At 37.1% G+C, this 15,696-nt stretch overlaps 1 protein-coding gene across 3 annotated transcripts in view; it reads right to left on the bottom strand.

The window, feature by feature from the left end:
* Nucleotides 1-15,696, bottom strand: part of LOC150066277 (leucine-rich repeat serine/threonine-protein kinase 2) — a 146,463-nt gene that overhangs the window by 7,171 nt on the left and 123,596 nt on the right. The window contains exons 42-48 of one of the 3 annotated variants that reach the window (XM_090319786.1): nt 11,963-12,133; nt 10,322-10,422; nt 8,212-8,406; nt 5,948-6,141; nt 4,452-4,524; nt 3,115-3,299; nt 203-355 (exon numbers count right to left, since the gene is read on the bottom strand). In XM_090319786.1, the coding sequence (XP_090175912.1) occupies nt 203-355; nt 3,115-3,299; nt 4,452-4,524; nt 5,948-6,141; nt 8,212-8,406; nt 10,322-10,422; nt 11,963-12,133 (1,072 nt within the window). The remainder of the gene's footprint in view (nt 1-202; nt 356-3,114; nt 3,300-4,451; nt 4,525-5,947; nt 6,142-8,211; nt 8,407-10,321; nt 10,423-11,962; nt 12,134-15,696) is intronic. The other 2 variants (XM_090319800.1, XM_090319793.1) reach the window with 2 other exon arrangements.

The raw sequence follows: 15,696 nt of genomic DNA on the forward strand, positions 1-15,696 counted from the left end.
CTTTTATTTTCCCAAAATAAAATTTGCATGATGCCAAAAGATAGTGCTGGCTAGTATGAATAACTCTGTTCTTACATTTTGTTAAAAAACAAACAAACAAACAAACAGTAAGCCACAAGAGCAGTAAGTCACAGGTCTTCCTTCGATGCAACTTGACTTGTAAAGACATCTCTTACACATATAAAATGAATGAGAAATTTACTTTAAAAACTGCACACAGTCTATTAGTTCACAGAGTTTTTCTGTTTTCTTGTCCCACACTTCCACAACAGGGCTGTTTTTCTTTGCAATATAGAGCGCAGTGTCCACGGCAACCGCGATAATGTTTGAATCACTGAAAGCTGCATAGGAAAACCTGGAGAGGAGAAAGAATGTTGATATTGCATACAAAAGCAGACGCTGGTACCTCACACCTGTAATCCTAGCTATTCAGGAGGCTGAAATCTGAGGATCTCAGTTCAAAGCTAGCCTGGGCAGACAAATCTGTGAAATTCTAATCTTCAATTAACCAACAAAAAGCTGAAGTGGCTCAAGTAGTACAGTACTAACTTTGAAAGAAAAAGCTAGAAGAGTGTGCAGGGCCCAGAGCTCAACACCCAGTACTGGCTCATGAACATACACAAATACCTGAAGAACATACAACAGAACCTTATACTAGCTCTTATACATGTAAAACATTGGCACTGATTGAAAACATGAACTTCATTTTACAGTTGTTTCCCATTCATACCAGTGTAAACTGAATATATAACTATCATTTACTTACCTTGGGCTGCTCAATGTTGGTTCCTCTTGATATTAATAAAGATTAAAGCTAGTGTTTGTTTGGGTAGAGTTTTAATTTTAATTCTTTCTTTTTACCTAGTTGTTATTAGACAGGAGCTCTACCATGGTGTCATACCTCTAGACCTTTGTAGAACTAGACAGGGTCTCTCTCTGCCCACACCTGGATCTAAATCCTATTTATGTTTCCTGCTGTAGCTGGGATGACAGGAGCACTTCACCATGCCCAGCCTTTCCTGTTGAGATGGAGTCTTCAAACTATTTTGCTAGAGCTCCCCTGGAACTATGATCTTTCCAATGTTAGCCTCAGTTGAAAGGGGAGTATCACCAGTTGTTTTGTCCAGGCTGGCCTCAAACCACAATCTTCCCTATCTCAGCTTCCTAACTAGCTAGCATTGCAGGTGTGAATCACAATGCCTGGCTTTTATCTGGTTTTGTTTCCTTGTGCTAGTGCTGAGTCTTGAACTCAAGGTCTAATGTTCTCCAATTCTGCCTTTTTTGTTTTTAATGGATACTGCTCTACCATTTAAGCCACATCTCCACTTCCAGGTTTTTGCTGGTTACTTGGAGATAAGAGTCTCTCAGGTTTGTCTAGCTGAGTTGACTCAGGCTGTGATCTTCAGACCTTGGACTACTGGGAAGATAGGATTACAGGCATGAATCACCAGTGTACAGATTTTTAAGTGATTCCTTATACAATGGTATGCTGTATTTAAATTCTAAGTGAAATATCATTATATCTGTAACTTTCAGAGAGCATAATAAAATCTTGGTCATGAATGTTGGGCAAACTAAGAGTACCATTTACACCTAGACTCATAAAACAATAAATTGCATAGGGTATCTTTGCATGAATATGTTGGTCAAGTCATGATTCTACATCATCCAAATATAAAGAGAAAGTACAATGGCTGCCATATCATCTGAAAAAAATAACAACAACCATTTTAAACTCTCAAGATTGGAGGTTCAAGATACAAAGCCAGCACGGGAACAAAAGGACCTGAGAGTTAACCTCTAGAAAACGGGAAGTGGGGTTTGTCTCAAGGGTAGGGGAGTAGCCTTGAGCTGAAGAGCTCGGGGACAGTGCCCAGGCCAAGTTAAAGCCCCATGACCCAGAAAGAAAGAAAGAAAGAAAGAAAGAAAGAAAGAAAGAAAGAAAGAAAGAAAGAAAGAAAGAAAGAAAGAAAGAAAGAAAGGAAGGAAGGAAGGAAGGAAGGAAGGAAGGAAGGAAGGAAGGAAGGAAGGAAGAAAGGAAGAAAGGAAGAAAGAAAGAAAGAAATAGAGGAAGGAAGGAAGGAAGGAAAGAAGGAAGGAAGGAAGGAAGGAAGGAAGGAAGGAAGGAAGGAAGGAAGGAAGGAAGAAAGAAAGAAAGAAAGAAAGAAAGAAAGAAAGAAAGAAAGAAAAAGAAGCTGTCAGAGCTAGGTGCTGGTGGCTCACACCTGTAATCCTAGCTACTCAGAAGGCTGAGATCTGAGAATCGTGGTTCTAAGCTATGCAGAAATGTCTGTGAGACTCTTATTTCCAATAAAGCACTCTGAAAAATCCAGAAGCAGTTCTGTGGATCAAGTGGTAGAGTGTTAGCCTACCGTACAAAGAGGCTCAGGGTCAGCAGCCAGGCTCTGAGTTCAAGACCAAGACCACGAAAAAAAAAAACCACTATATTGTAAGCCATTTATAGAATTGTAAAAGGATTATTGACACCTATCATCCCATAAAATTCTCTATGAAATAAAATAATTATAGGTTTCTCTTTTAAAGGGTTCTCATACTTTCACTGAGTACTGGTGGCTCATAACTGTAATTCTAGCTACTCAGGAAGCTGAAATCTGAGGATCACAGTTCAAAGCCAGTCCAGACAACAAAGTCTGTGACACCCAGTTTACTTAAAAAAATGGGAGTGGAGTTGTGGCTCAAGTGAGCAAAAGAGCTCACATTAAACCATAGAGGGTCATATGCATAGATAAGTAAGATGACTTTATTCAGTGTATGGAGCAGTGAGATTCCATCAAACAAAGAAAAGCCAGTTTAGTAAAGGTAGTGTAAACATGTCTTGATGGCAGGGGTGGAGTTTAATGAATGGAGGGAAGAAGGGGAGGTAAATACAGTCACAGACACATGTACACAGTACACAGTACACATGTGGAAATGGAACTAGGAAACGATGTCAATGGTAGGCAAGAGGGAGCAAAATGATGGAGACATCGATTGGTCAAGATGCATTGTACCTATAAAGGGACGTGTCCAATTCTAACCCCCTCATATGATCCTTCCAAAGAACCATGCATTGACCAATAAATAAGCATAAGGTAAAGAAGGATAATGACTCACAGCTGGTTTGTCCTTGTCTCGATGAGCTTCTGAATGAAAAAGTCATTTGAGAATGAGAAAACCTTTGTGCCACATCCTCCCCACATTACATGCTTCTCAGAGGAATTCGTGGATTCACTCAAGCACATGAGTGGAGTGCTGGCATCTCCCAGGCTCAGGGTCTTCAAGGGAGCTGCTCCTTTACACTTCCACAACAAAGACATAACACAGTCAGCAACTGGGGTATCCATATACTTAATCCTGTCACTTCATGCAAAACAATTATACAAAAATAACCTAATGGGGCCAGGAGTTTGGCCTAGTGGTAGTGTGCTTGCCTAGCATGCATGAAGACCCAGGTTTGATTCCTTGGTACCACATACATAGAAAAAAGCCAGAAATGGTGTTGTAACTCAGCCTTGAGAAAGCTTAGGCACTGAGCTCAAGCCCAGGACTGAAAAAAGAAATAGCCTAATGGTTAGACTCTACCTCTGAGTCTAATAAGATTTTTGGTATCCATCAAAAGCTATGAATGGGAGTTGGGTGTCAGTGGCTAATGCTTATAATCCTAGCTATTCAGGAGGCTGAGATCTGAGGATTGTTTGAAGCCAGCCCAAGCAGAAAACTCTGGGAAACTCTTATCTCCAACTAATTACCAAAAAGCTACAAGTGGAGCAGTGGCTCAAGTGGCAGAGTGCTAGCCTTGAGGTAAAGAAAAAACAAAACTCAAGGACAGCACCAGGCTCTGAGTTCAAGTCCAAGGAAAAGTACAAAAAGAAAAAGAAAACTATATATATATATATGTAAAAATGGAACCATGGCTGAATGAATGGACAGAGGAATAAACACTTCAGTGACTAAATAGAAAAGAACAGAATGTTAGATGAGTTCTTCAATATTAAAGAAAAGTCAATGGCATGTTATAGTTTTTGTCCTGTGCATGTGTATGTGTTTGTATGTTTTGCTAGGAATTGAACCCATGGCCATCTTCACAATGAGCATGTGCTCTGATTACAAACTTAGAGATTCTTTGTTGTTCTTTTCCCCATGGAATATTTATAAGGAATTACCTGCCTGACTCATATAAATTGCAATATTTCCATATCTAACATTATAAATTAAACCTTAGTTATCATGTTATATCAGCTCATTCCTATAAAATACATTGGTAAGTAGTTTCTTCCAATTATTTACTATGCTTGAAATATGGAATATTCAATAGAAATAGAAATATGGAAAAGCATAATGTTTGATCCTCATCACTTGTCAGGGAGTTGATAGTTACACAGAAGTTTACCTAAGACACATGAAATCAATGTTTAAAATAAAAAAAAATTGTAAGGAATTTTGACACTTACCTTAATAGCTTTATCTTCAAAAATTGCTAAGTTACCATTAGCAGTTCCCACCAAAAGAAAATTCTTCTGCTTGCTAAAAAGAAAGAAATCAAAATAGTTTAAAGAGAATATTTGTGTGACAAAGACATTCTAGGTCTCCCTAGCTAGGGTAGTGCACTACCACTTGAGCCACAGCTCCTGGTTCTTTTGGTTACTTCAGTAGAGATGAGTATCATCTCCACTTGTCCAAGTTGGTTTGGAATCAAGATCCTCAGATTTCAGTCCCTTGAGTAGTTAAGATTATAGGTGTAAGCCACTGCCAATTAGTCTGTAAATCATCTTCTTTTTTCTTTTTCTTTTTAAGTAATGTCAGTACTGGAGCTTGTACAGAGCCAGGACACTGTTCCTTAGCCTTTGCACTAATGACTGACGCTCTAACACTTAGGCTACAGCCCACTTCTGGATTTTTGCTGATTAAATGGAGAGAAGAGTTTCATAAGCTTTCCTGCCCAGGCTGACTTTGAACTGCATAACATAGCTCTCAATCTTCTGAGTAGCTAGGATTACAGGAAGGAGCCACCAACTCATGGTTGAAGTGTAAATCATTACCCTACCCAACCTATTACCAGTTTTAGAACAGAGGAAAGCTTTCCTCAAGGATTAAAAGCCATCTTTTTTGCAATGCAATCCTCAAGACAGACTTGACTTGGTTTCCCAGTCTTAGGGGGAAAGAAAGAGGTCTACCTTCAATAAGGGATAATTAGAAAAGACATGAATAAAATTCTAACACCCACAATATCCTCAAATACCTTTCCACAACTCTAGCTCACAACTTCCTTTTCAGTGTTTTCTGTTAACTGGAGTCTCACAGATTTTCCTGCTTGGGCTGGCTTTGAACTGTGATCCTCATATCTCAGCCTCCAGAGTAACTAACATTATAGTCACAAGCTAGCAGCCAAGATCTAATGTTAACAGTTCCAGAAAATTATCTTGCCCAAAATGTAACAAGTCCCATCTGATGACTGAAAGGTTGCCATTTAGGATTATTTCCTCAGAGTAGAATCTCGGTAAGTGACAAGGGCTCAGTAATTTTCAAAATCTATTTATAACATATTAATTTCTGAAATTGTTTCCCAGAGCAGTAATCAGATTTTAAAAAAGGATTAAAGAATGGCAATATAATAGACTGTTGATATATACACATACATACACACACACACACACACACTTTAAAGAATGAATACAGAGAGGCCCTACCAAGGTGCACTGAAAAAAAAGATAAGATAGAGCCATGGTTGAGGTGATAACCCCAAAAAATAATTGACTAGTTTTATGTTTGCCTCAGCTAAATCTAGACACAGGAAAAAAAATTAACACAGCCTGTCCCAATTCCCTTATAAAGGTAAGCCAGTAAGAAGTATCTCAAAAAGGAGTCATTTCTGTAGATGAAGCAACTATTTTTCATACCACTAAGTTGTCTCAAAGGTCTATGATTTTCCCCTACGTGGCAGCCATACCTCTGCTTGGAGAAGCAACTGCAATACAAACAAGTGATGGAATCCGCCATCTTTTCCAGGGTATGTCTCTTGGTCCAGTCTTCAGCATCAATGACCATGAGAATACCAGACTGTGTTCCTAACACGATCCAGCTCTCCTTTTCAGCAGGGAGATACACAAAGGCCATGCACAATATTCTACTATCGGTAACTTGCTGATAGAGAAGAGAAAATATAATCTAGCTTAGGTTTTTGCTTATTGACTAGAACTTAATACAGATAATATTATCAATCTATATAACTCATATTTGCATGCTTACTTTTGAAAACAATGCAAGTTTGAATTTTCAACAAGATACAAGTTGCCTGCAAATAAAGCTTTCCTATCTAGAATGCATCTGTACTGGTGGCAAATGCAGTCATTGTATTTGAAATGCCTTATGTAAAAAATAAATGATGTAATTTGTGAGTAAGAATGAAAGGGAGAAGAAAATGGGGGAAGAAGCAGTGTACTCATTACCTGACTTAAGAAATTGCAAGCCCTTTGTCCTACTTCTTAAAAATAACAAAAAATGGGGCCTGGAGCCATATATGAATGTGGCTCAAGTAGTAAAATATCTATTCTAGTAAACTTAAGGCCCTGAGTTCAAAACCCAGGATTGCAAAAAAAAATGAAAATAAAAATAAACCTTTTTTAATGGAAAAACTAGTGGGGTGCAAGTAGGTCACAAATGTAATCCCAGCTACTCAGACAGCTGAGGATCAAGTTCAAAGTTAAACCTGAAGAAAAGTCTATGAGACTCTTATCTTCAGTTAACCACCAAAAAGGCCAGAAGTAGATCTATGACACAGATGATACAGTGCCAAACTTGAGAAAAAAAGTTAAGAGACAGTGCATAGGCCCTGAGTCTACATAAATAGACTACTTTTGAACTAATTTTAACTAAAATGAAAAATTATAAAAATAGGGGGCCAGAAGCATGGCCTCCTGGTAGAGTGCTTGCCTAGCATGCACAAAGCCCTAGGTTCGATTCCATGGTACCACATACACAGAAAAGGCCAGAAAAGGTGCTGATGCTCAAGTGGTATAGTGCTAGCCTTGAGAAAGCCCAAAGACAGTGCCCAGGCCCCAGGACTGGAAAAAATTATAAAAATAATTGAATAAGGGGAGGGTGGGAAGGAAATGGGGACCATGTCATGAGAAAGGGTATCAATGTTTGTGAAGTTATGCACCTTCTATCTGGTGAATATAATGTAACCCTTCTATTATTCACAATAAAAAAGTTGAAAAAATAGTTGAATAAAACCTAATCAAGTCATAGTGCATTGAAACCAGAGAAGATATTTTTTTTGGCCTTAAGCATAAGTTTAGGCATAACATTTCTATTTCAAGGCAAAAGTCAAAATGATAGATTGCTTGGGGTTTTTTTTACCCTTCATCAGTTGTGAAGCTTGAAGTCAGGATCTGGGCGCTGTCCCTGAGCTCATTTGCTCAATGCTAACATTCTACCATTTTGAGCCACAGCTCCATTTGTGGTTTTTGAGTGATTCATTGGAGATAAGATTTGCACAGGGACTTTTTCTGCCCAGGCTTGCTTTAAACAGTGATCCTCAGATCTCAGCCTCCTGAGTGGCTAGGATTACTGGAATGTGCTACCAGAACCCTGCTAGTAGGTTGCTTTCTAAGTGTAAAGGTGAGTCTATTTTTCAGTGCGATTTATTAATGTCTTGTAGGAACCACTTCTGGATTCTTCAGATGTATCCATTGCCCAACTTCTGTGAGGGTTGGCTACCAACAGCTCAGGGCTACATGTCCCAGAGAATTCCCAGAGCTAAGGGTGCATTTCGCACCTCAGGGCAGATGGCAGCCAGTAGCTGACAGGTGAGCTTGAGACAGATCCCTTGGCCTACAGGTGGGAACATTCTGAGGTTCTATTCATACCACAGAGTTCTTGTGGAAGGAGACGAGTCAACTTCCTCAATACCCATTTGTGCTATGCTTTTCTTTTATACCTTCTGGCTTTATTTCCTTCAAAGCTTCTCACTCGTTAAATCATTTTTATGGGATTATCTTGGGCTCTGTTTTGGGGTGTTCTGAATTAAGGTACATATATACCTTGTTTATTTGTTTGTATTTGAAAACAAAGCACAGACTAATTTCATATGAATTCTCTTGTTCAATTTAATAACACATCTATATTGGCTCTTATTTACTTTCTTCCAAAGTAATGTTTATATGACATACCCTTAAAGATATTCTAATTTAAAGGAATATTGTGACTTACCTCAGTAGTGTATTCTTCAGTGTTTAAGTCATGAAAGGAGAGCTGGCCTTTGTCAGTGTGCCCACAACCCAACCAAATGCTTGCATTTTTGCTGTTAGAATTTGGAGCTACCATGCATTCAGCTATAATGTGTTTTGGTATTGAAATGTGTCTCATCAGACAGATTAACTCAGCTGAATTCAGAATGTCAAAGACCTAAGAAAATCAAAAGGTAACAAAACATCACTTGTCAAACGTCTACATTTCTTCTTTAAAAAAAAAGTCAAATATAGAATTACTACTCAGGAGAATGGGACCAGAAGAAAGAAATTCAAAGAGAGCCGAGGCAGGAAAGTTTATGAGCTTTTTATCTCCAATTAAAATGAACAGAAAAACTGAGAGATGTGGCTTAAGCAGTAGCATGCCAGACTTGAGTAAGAAAGCTAAAGGAGAGGGCGAAGGAAGCCCTGAGTTCAAGCCCCAGTACTAGCAACAACAATAAAAAAATAAAACTACACTGTAAGGAAAAAATAATTAGGCTTAACATCATAAAGATAATATTGGCCCCCAATTGGGGGCCAATAGATTTGGTATAAATCAAATCCAAAGCATAATGTGTTCATCCTAAGATTTAAATGCAAGTGAATGTAAGTTTTATGAAGAATTAAGTTCAAGAATAGCCAATATTTCCCAACATAAGAAAAATGAACAAGGAGAGTGGATAACTACAAAAGCTACAAGAACGGGGGACTGTCCAGTGCAAGGGTGTGTGTGTGTCTATATCTGCCTCCTATAATTAGTTGCATCAGGCCAATGGGGAAAGAACAGGAACTAATCAACAGAGGAACTAGAAAAATCAGTCTTTTCATATGGAAATGGGAAACTGAACCCAGATAAAATATCAATTCTAGGTGGATTAAAAACTATAAATGTAAAAGCAAAATTGTTTAACTTTTGAGGATACCAAATGTACATTTTTCTGTAAATTTTGTATAAAATAAGCCCTAAAAAGTAAAGACTGTTAAATGTATTCATATTAAAATGTTAAAATTGTGTTCATTAAATGGTACCCTTTGTGCTGGTGCTACGGCTTGAACTCAGAACCTAAAAGAGGTCCATTCACTTTTTTGCTCAAAGCTGGTGCTCTACCACCTTACTTATTAGATAGGTACTCTATCACATGATTCATAACCCTAGTCCCTTAGGGAAATATTTTTAAAAGGCAAGCCACTCAACCTCAGAAATTGCCAATATCTATAACCAACAAAGATTCCTGTACCCTTAAAAGATATATATCTTGTGTAATTTAGGAGCAAATACCCCCCCCAAAATGCACCAGTGGTTCAACCCCTGTAATCTTACCTACTCAGGAGACTGAGATCTGAGAATTTTAATTTAAAGCCAACCTCAGTAGGAAAGGCTATAACACTCTTATCTCCAATAAATTACTCAAGGCCAGCAGTTTGGCCTAGTGGTAGAGTGCTTACCTAGCATGCATGAAGACCGGGATTTGATTCCTCAGTACCACATACATAGAAAAAAAATAGCCAGGATGGTGATATAGCTCAAGTGGTAAAGATCTTAGCCTTGAGAAAGCCTGAGGACAGTGCTCAGGCCCTCAGTTCAAGGCCTAGGACTGGCAAAACAAAACAAAACAATAAACTACTTAAAAGCCAGAAGTGGAGCTGTGGCTCAAGTGTTAGAATATTAGCCCTGAGAGGAAAAAGAAAAGTTCAGGGACAGTATTGAGGCACTGAGTTCAAACCCCAAGACACAGATACAGATACAGATACAGATACACATACACATACACATGCACACACACACACACACACACACAAATGCACTAACCTATGGACAAGCATTTCACTGATGAGGAAACATATATATATATAAATATTAATTATAGAAAGACATACAAACATTTTCTAGGGCATTATCTAATTTTGGTTTGTGTATCATAATGTTACTTTTGTTTTATAAACATTATTCATTCTGTGTGGGTATATGTTCATTTATGTATTAGACTATATATATATATATATATAGTCTAATACATATGTATTCCCACATGTACATACAATATATGATGCTCTGTACAAGATGCTAACATATTTGATCATAAGAATACCTGGGCAGAAGTAGGCCTTTCCTGAGGGTTTTCTTTCAAACATTTTTTAATTAGCTTCTCAACCATAGGCCATGGGGTACAGCCATATTCTTTAACAGGATCTAAAACATTAAAAACATCATAGTAGTATGTAAAACAAAAGTTATTTTATTTCCTTTTAATGTATATTGGAAGTCCAGACATTACAAGGGAAAACCCTGGCTTCTTACAATCTATATTTAGTATAAATGTACTTATCACAGAATTAATTTTGATAACTTGATCACTATAGACAACAAAAAAATGACTTGTCATATAAAAAGAAAACATAGATAGGAACTGAGAAAAATAAGAAAATTCCATTTTTACAGTTAAAGTAGACATAATACTCTTGCTAATATTTATACTTCCATGGAAATACTCAAAAGAAGTAGGTAAGTCCAGTAGAATTACACCTGTAATTCTAGCTACTCAAAAGGCTGAGATTTAAAGATTGCAATCGAAGCCATTCTGGGGAGTAAATTCCATGAGATACTTACCTCCAATTAACTAGCAAAAACCTGGAAGTGGCAGCTGGTTCAAATGGCAGAATGCCATCCTTGAACAGGCAATGCCAACTGATAGTGTAAGGCTCTGAGATCAAGCCTCAAAGAGCACAAAGGGTCAAGAGGGAGAGGGAGAAGAGGCAGAAAGAGAGGGAAAAGAAGGAGAATGCAAGGAAGACAGAAAGGGAGAGGGAAACAGAACGAGAAGGGGGATAGGGCAAGAGAGAGTGGAGGGGGAGGGAGAGGACTGAAAAGTACTTCTTAAGTGGGAAAGAAAGCCAAAAATAAATTTTAAATGCTACTTTGGGAAGTAATGGTCAAGTGCTAAATGGAAGCCCTACAATTTCTTCAGAGCATGTGACAACTACTGCAAATGAGGCTGAAACTCATTAAATATTTATTTACTCATTTATACAAGTTATTAGAAATCAGGCTTCTACCACTAGCACAATGATGTTCATTGCAGCACTATTTACCATAGCGAAGACATGGAACCAAACTAGATGCCCCTCAGTAGATGATTGCATCAAGATGTGGTATTTATACACAATGGAATTCTACGCTGCCATCAGAAAGAATGACATTGCTCCATTTGTAAGGAACTGGAAGACTTGGGGGGAAAAAGATATTAAGTGAAGTAAGCCAGACCCAAAGGAACATAGGCTCAATGGTTTCCCTCATTTGTAAACCTCTCCTAGCAGAGGTTTACAGTAGCTCAAAACCTAGATGCATAAGGCCATATAGGATAAGGCTAAATGAAAGGATCTCCAGGATATGAAAACAAGAGCCATATAATGTGTGATTGTTGTTCCTAATGTACTATGTTATTTCTCTTTTTTGTTGCCCTTTGGTCAATCTCATATTGTCATAGTATCTGACTTTGTTACCTGGCAGAGTGTATATGTTTATTTGTTTATTTGAAATAGGAAAAGGGAAAACAAAATGATTGGGAGAGGGTGGAGGGAGGGAAATGGGAACAAAAAGATGAGATGGGTATCAAAGTGTGAAAAGCAATGTATCTACTATCTGGTGAATATAACTGTACCCCCTCTATACATTACAATAAAAAAATCAGGTTTCCATTTCTGCATATGTGTACAGACAAAACAGAACGTACCAGGTAATTTTCCTTGCAGTGCTAGTTCATCAAACTCATTTGGAAACTTCAAACCTTCTATTATTCGACCTCCAGTTGTCAAAATGTCATAGAGTAACAGGCCAAATGAGTAAACATCAGCCTGCTGGTTATAAATGACATTTCCTCTGGCAACTTCAGGAGCTCGAAATCCTGAAAGGAAGCATATACAGCTATGAGTGTGGACAAAACCATGGTTGTATATTCAAGAAGATAGAAAATTAGAATTTGTACCATAAAAGAAGGTTAGCACATGGTTCAAATGGAGATCCTGTCATCGCTCTAAGGAAACACCCTTGTCAAGTCAGCTAATCACTTTGCATGAGGACATCTCAAGCCAACATTGATCTTTAAGGTTAATAATGCCTTTCTACATTCTTACATACCCAGTAAAAGATGTTAAGTCTTTTTCTGTGCATATGTGACAGTGGTGGGGTTTAAACTTAGGCCCTGGGAACCGCCCCTATTTTTGTGATAAAGGCTGGGATTCTACCATTTGAACTACAGCTCCATTTTCACTTTTGGCTCATTAATTGGAGATAAGTGTCTTATAAACTATTGCCTGGGATGGTTTTGAACTATGATCCCCAAGTCTCAGCCTCCTGAGTAGTTAGGATTAGCATGTGTTAGAATCGTCAATTTTAAGACTACTCTGAAGGATAAAAAATTATTGAGTAAAAATTCATAATTAAAAAATGAAGCCTCATAGGCAAAAAAGGTTTATAATTTCCTGTTTTTCTTTATTTATATCAGCCCTAGGCCTTGAACTCACAGTCTGGATACTGTCCTGAAACAGTTTTGTTCAAGGCTAGTGCACTACCATTTGAGCCACTTTCTGGTGTTTAATTGGAAATAAGAGTCTCAGAGACTTTCCTGCACAGGCTGGCTTTTAACTATGACCTTCACATCTCAGCCTCCTGAATAGCTAAAATTACAGAAATGAGCCATTGACACCTGACACAATTTTCTTATTTCTATTATCAATGCAATAAAAGGATGGAGATTTCTAACACTCATTCCAAAATCACTTAAACTCAAGTAAAATTCCAGTGCCTTAGTTCTGTCCAGAATTTAGGATTCCATTCTACCTAACAAAAACTTAGAACAAAAACCACAACTAATAGAAGGAGCTTGTTGGAAGAGTGCTTACCTAGCCCTCTAGATAAGAAACACAAAATAAATACATTAATTAGTTAAAAAATTAAAATTACTTTTTAAGCAAAATTCCTAATATTCTTTTAGACTGAAATTATATAACCATTTTATTCAAAAAGAGATAATTCACTTTAAAATTTCTCAGGAGAAAAATGAATAATTTTAACGTTATTCATAATAGCAAACAATAGTTTACAATCTAAAGAACTCTAAACATCAAAGAAAATGACTCAATAGTATATTGCAGTAAATTAAACATTCTTTATCAGATGGCATGATATAATATAAAATGAAAATATAGGATTTAATTCCACATAGAATGTTACTATGTGTGAAAAAAAAATCAGCTGAATTAATTTTCCAAACTATGATAATGTCATCAATACTATGCAAACTAAAATCTTTAAGAAAATACATCTGGATATGTTGAATTATAACAAACTCAATGATTGCAACTAAATTTCAAAGGTGATCCAAATTCACGTGAATCTAGCTGCATAGTACTTAGGCATATATTTGTTCTGTTCCTTTCCATTTTCTCTAGGCTTCATTTTATTTCAAATGAAAAAGTTGATGTGAATGTTATATAATTAAATACTAAAGAGAAATATACCCACAAAGTGATGAGTTATACATTTCCATTTTTTAATTTTCAGATTCTGTTTTACAATAAAAAAACTCATACTTCTAGTAACTTAATTATGTAGTCAGGAAAATTCAACAATGTCTGAGTTCATGGTCTTTAAGGAATAAATGACCTGAGACAGACACATTTAATCAGAGTCTCCCACCCAAGGTGAAGTCAGGAAACATTCCTGGTTGAAGGGATGAGAAATATCAAAAGGATAGAGAGGACAAATTTGAGTTATGATAGTCTCCATTGTACTAATTATTTATTAACATACCAACATCTCTCAAGAGATAGTTAGATTCCTGGAAGGTAGATAAATAGATGGAAAAAGATAGATACATAGTAGGTAGGTAGGTAGGCAGATAGATAGATAGATAGATAGATAGATAGATAGGATAGATAGATAGGATAGAGAGATAGATAGATAGATTTAAACAGATAATAGGCTGATATGTGTACACTGATAACATGGAATATATTCATTTAATAGTGCTATATATTTACATATATTTATTTACATATTATTTACATAGTAGCACAGTAGAACTGTGCTGCTGATACAGTATTTTAGTCCTAAAGATATTATGCATTTCCTGGAAAGACTTGGAAAAGATAATATTAAGTGAAGTAAGCCAGACCCAAAGGAACATAGGCTTAATGGTTTCCCTCATTTATAATAATTAGCACACATCTAGGAATCTCCTAGCAGAGGATTACAATAGCTCAAAACCTATGTACATAAGGTCATATAGGATGGGACTAAATGAAATAAACTCTAGGAGATGGAAACATGAGCTTTATCTGTGTGATTGTTTTTCTTAATGTGCTATGTTATTTCTCTTCCCTTTTTTACCCTTATGGTTAACCTCATATTGTTACTGTATCTGACTTTATTACCTGGTATATTGTATATATGTTTATTTGTTTATTTGAAATAGGAAATGGAAGGGGAGAAAAAAGATAATGAGAGAGGTTGGGGGAGGGACACAGGGACAAAAACATGAGAAGGGGTATCACTGTGCAAGAAGCAATGTACCTACTACCTGATGAATGTAACTGTAATCATCTTTACATTATCATGAAAATAAAAAAAGATAGTTTACATTTCCTTTGAATCAGGACTTGTTTTCTTTTGTTATGTTTTGGATATAGATTGTTTTTCAAGGACTCATGTCCTGATGGCCTGGACTCTAAATGTAGTGGTGTTCAGAGGTATTTGGAGGATGAGGGCCCTGGTCACATCAACAGATGAATCCACTGCTGACTGGACTTTTGGGACAGTGGAAACTGTAGGAAGTAGAGTTCAGCTGTAGAAAGTAAACCACTGAAGATGTTCCCTTGAAATGCCTTTCTCTTTCTCTCTTTCTCTCTGTGCCTCTTTGACTCTCTCTCCCCCTCTACCCCCCTCTCCTCTTCCACATGCTTTCCACCATGATGCTCTGCCTCACTTCAAGTGCAAACCAATGGAACCAGCTGACCATGGATGAACACTTCTGAAAACATGAGACAAAAATAAATCTTGACTCCTTCGAAGTAGATTTTCTTAGCCATGTTGTCACCAGCATGAAAGCTGACTCACCATCATACCATTCTTGAAACCTAAACCAATGACTCGTGCCCATCATTACCAGTTCTAAAACAGAGCCCCACGAAGATGTGCAGTGATGTGATGCAAACAAACTACAGTAGCTGTCATTTCTGTCACTACATCCTTAAAATGCCATCTGTTGCACATAACCATCCCCTGTGGTAGACAAATGAGGCTCTCTCTTTTACTAATGGCATGTATCTTTTGAAACTATTCTGGTTGTTTTCTTAAAACCAGAGATATAATCAGAGCCAAGAGTACTTAAAAATCATAAACTACCAACCCATTAGCTAGTTCATTAGCAGTCTTTATGCTTACATTCTTAGAATCAAAAAGGGGAAT

This window comes from Megascapheus bottae, chromosome 2 (genome assembly GCF_031878675.1).
Source record: "Megascapheus bottae isolate mThoBot1 chromosome 2, mThoBot2.hap1, whole genome shotgun sequence".
Taxonomy (NCBI): Eukaryota; Metazoa; Chordata; class Mammalia; order Rodentia; family Geomyidae; genus Megascapheus; species Megascapheus bottae.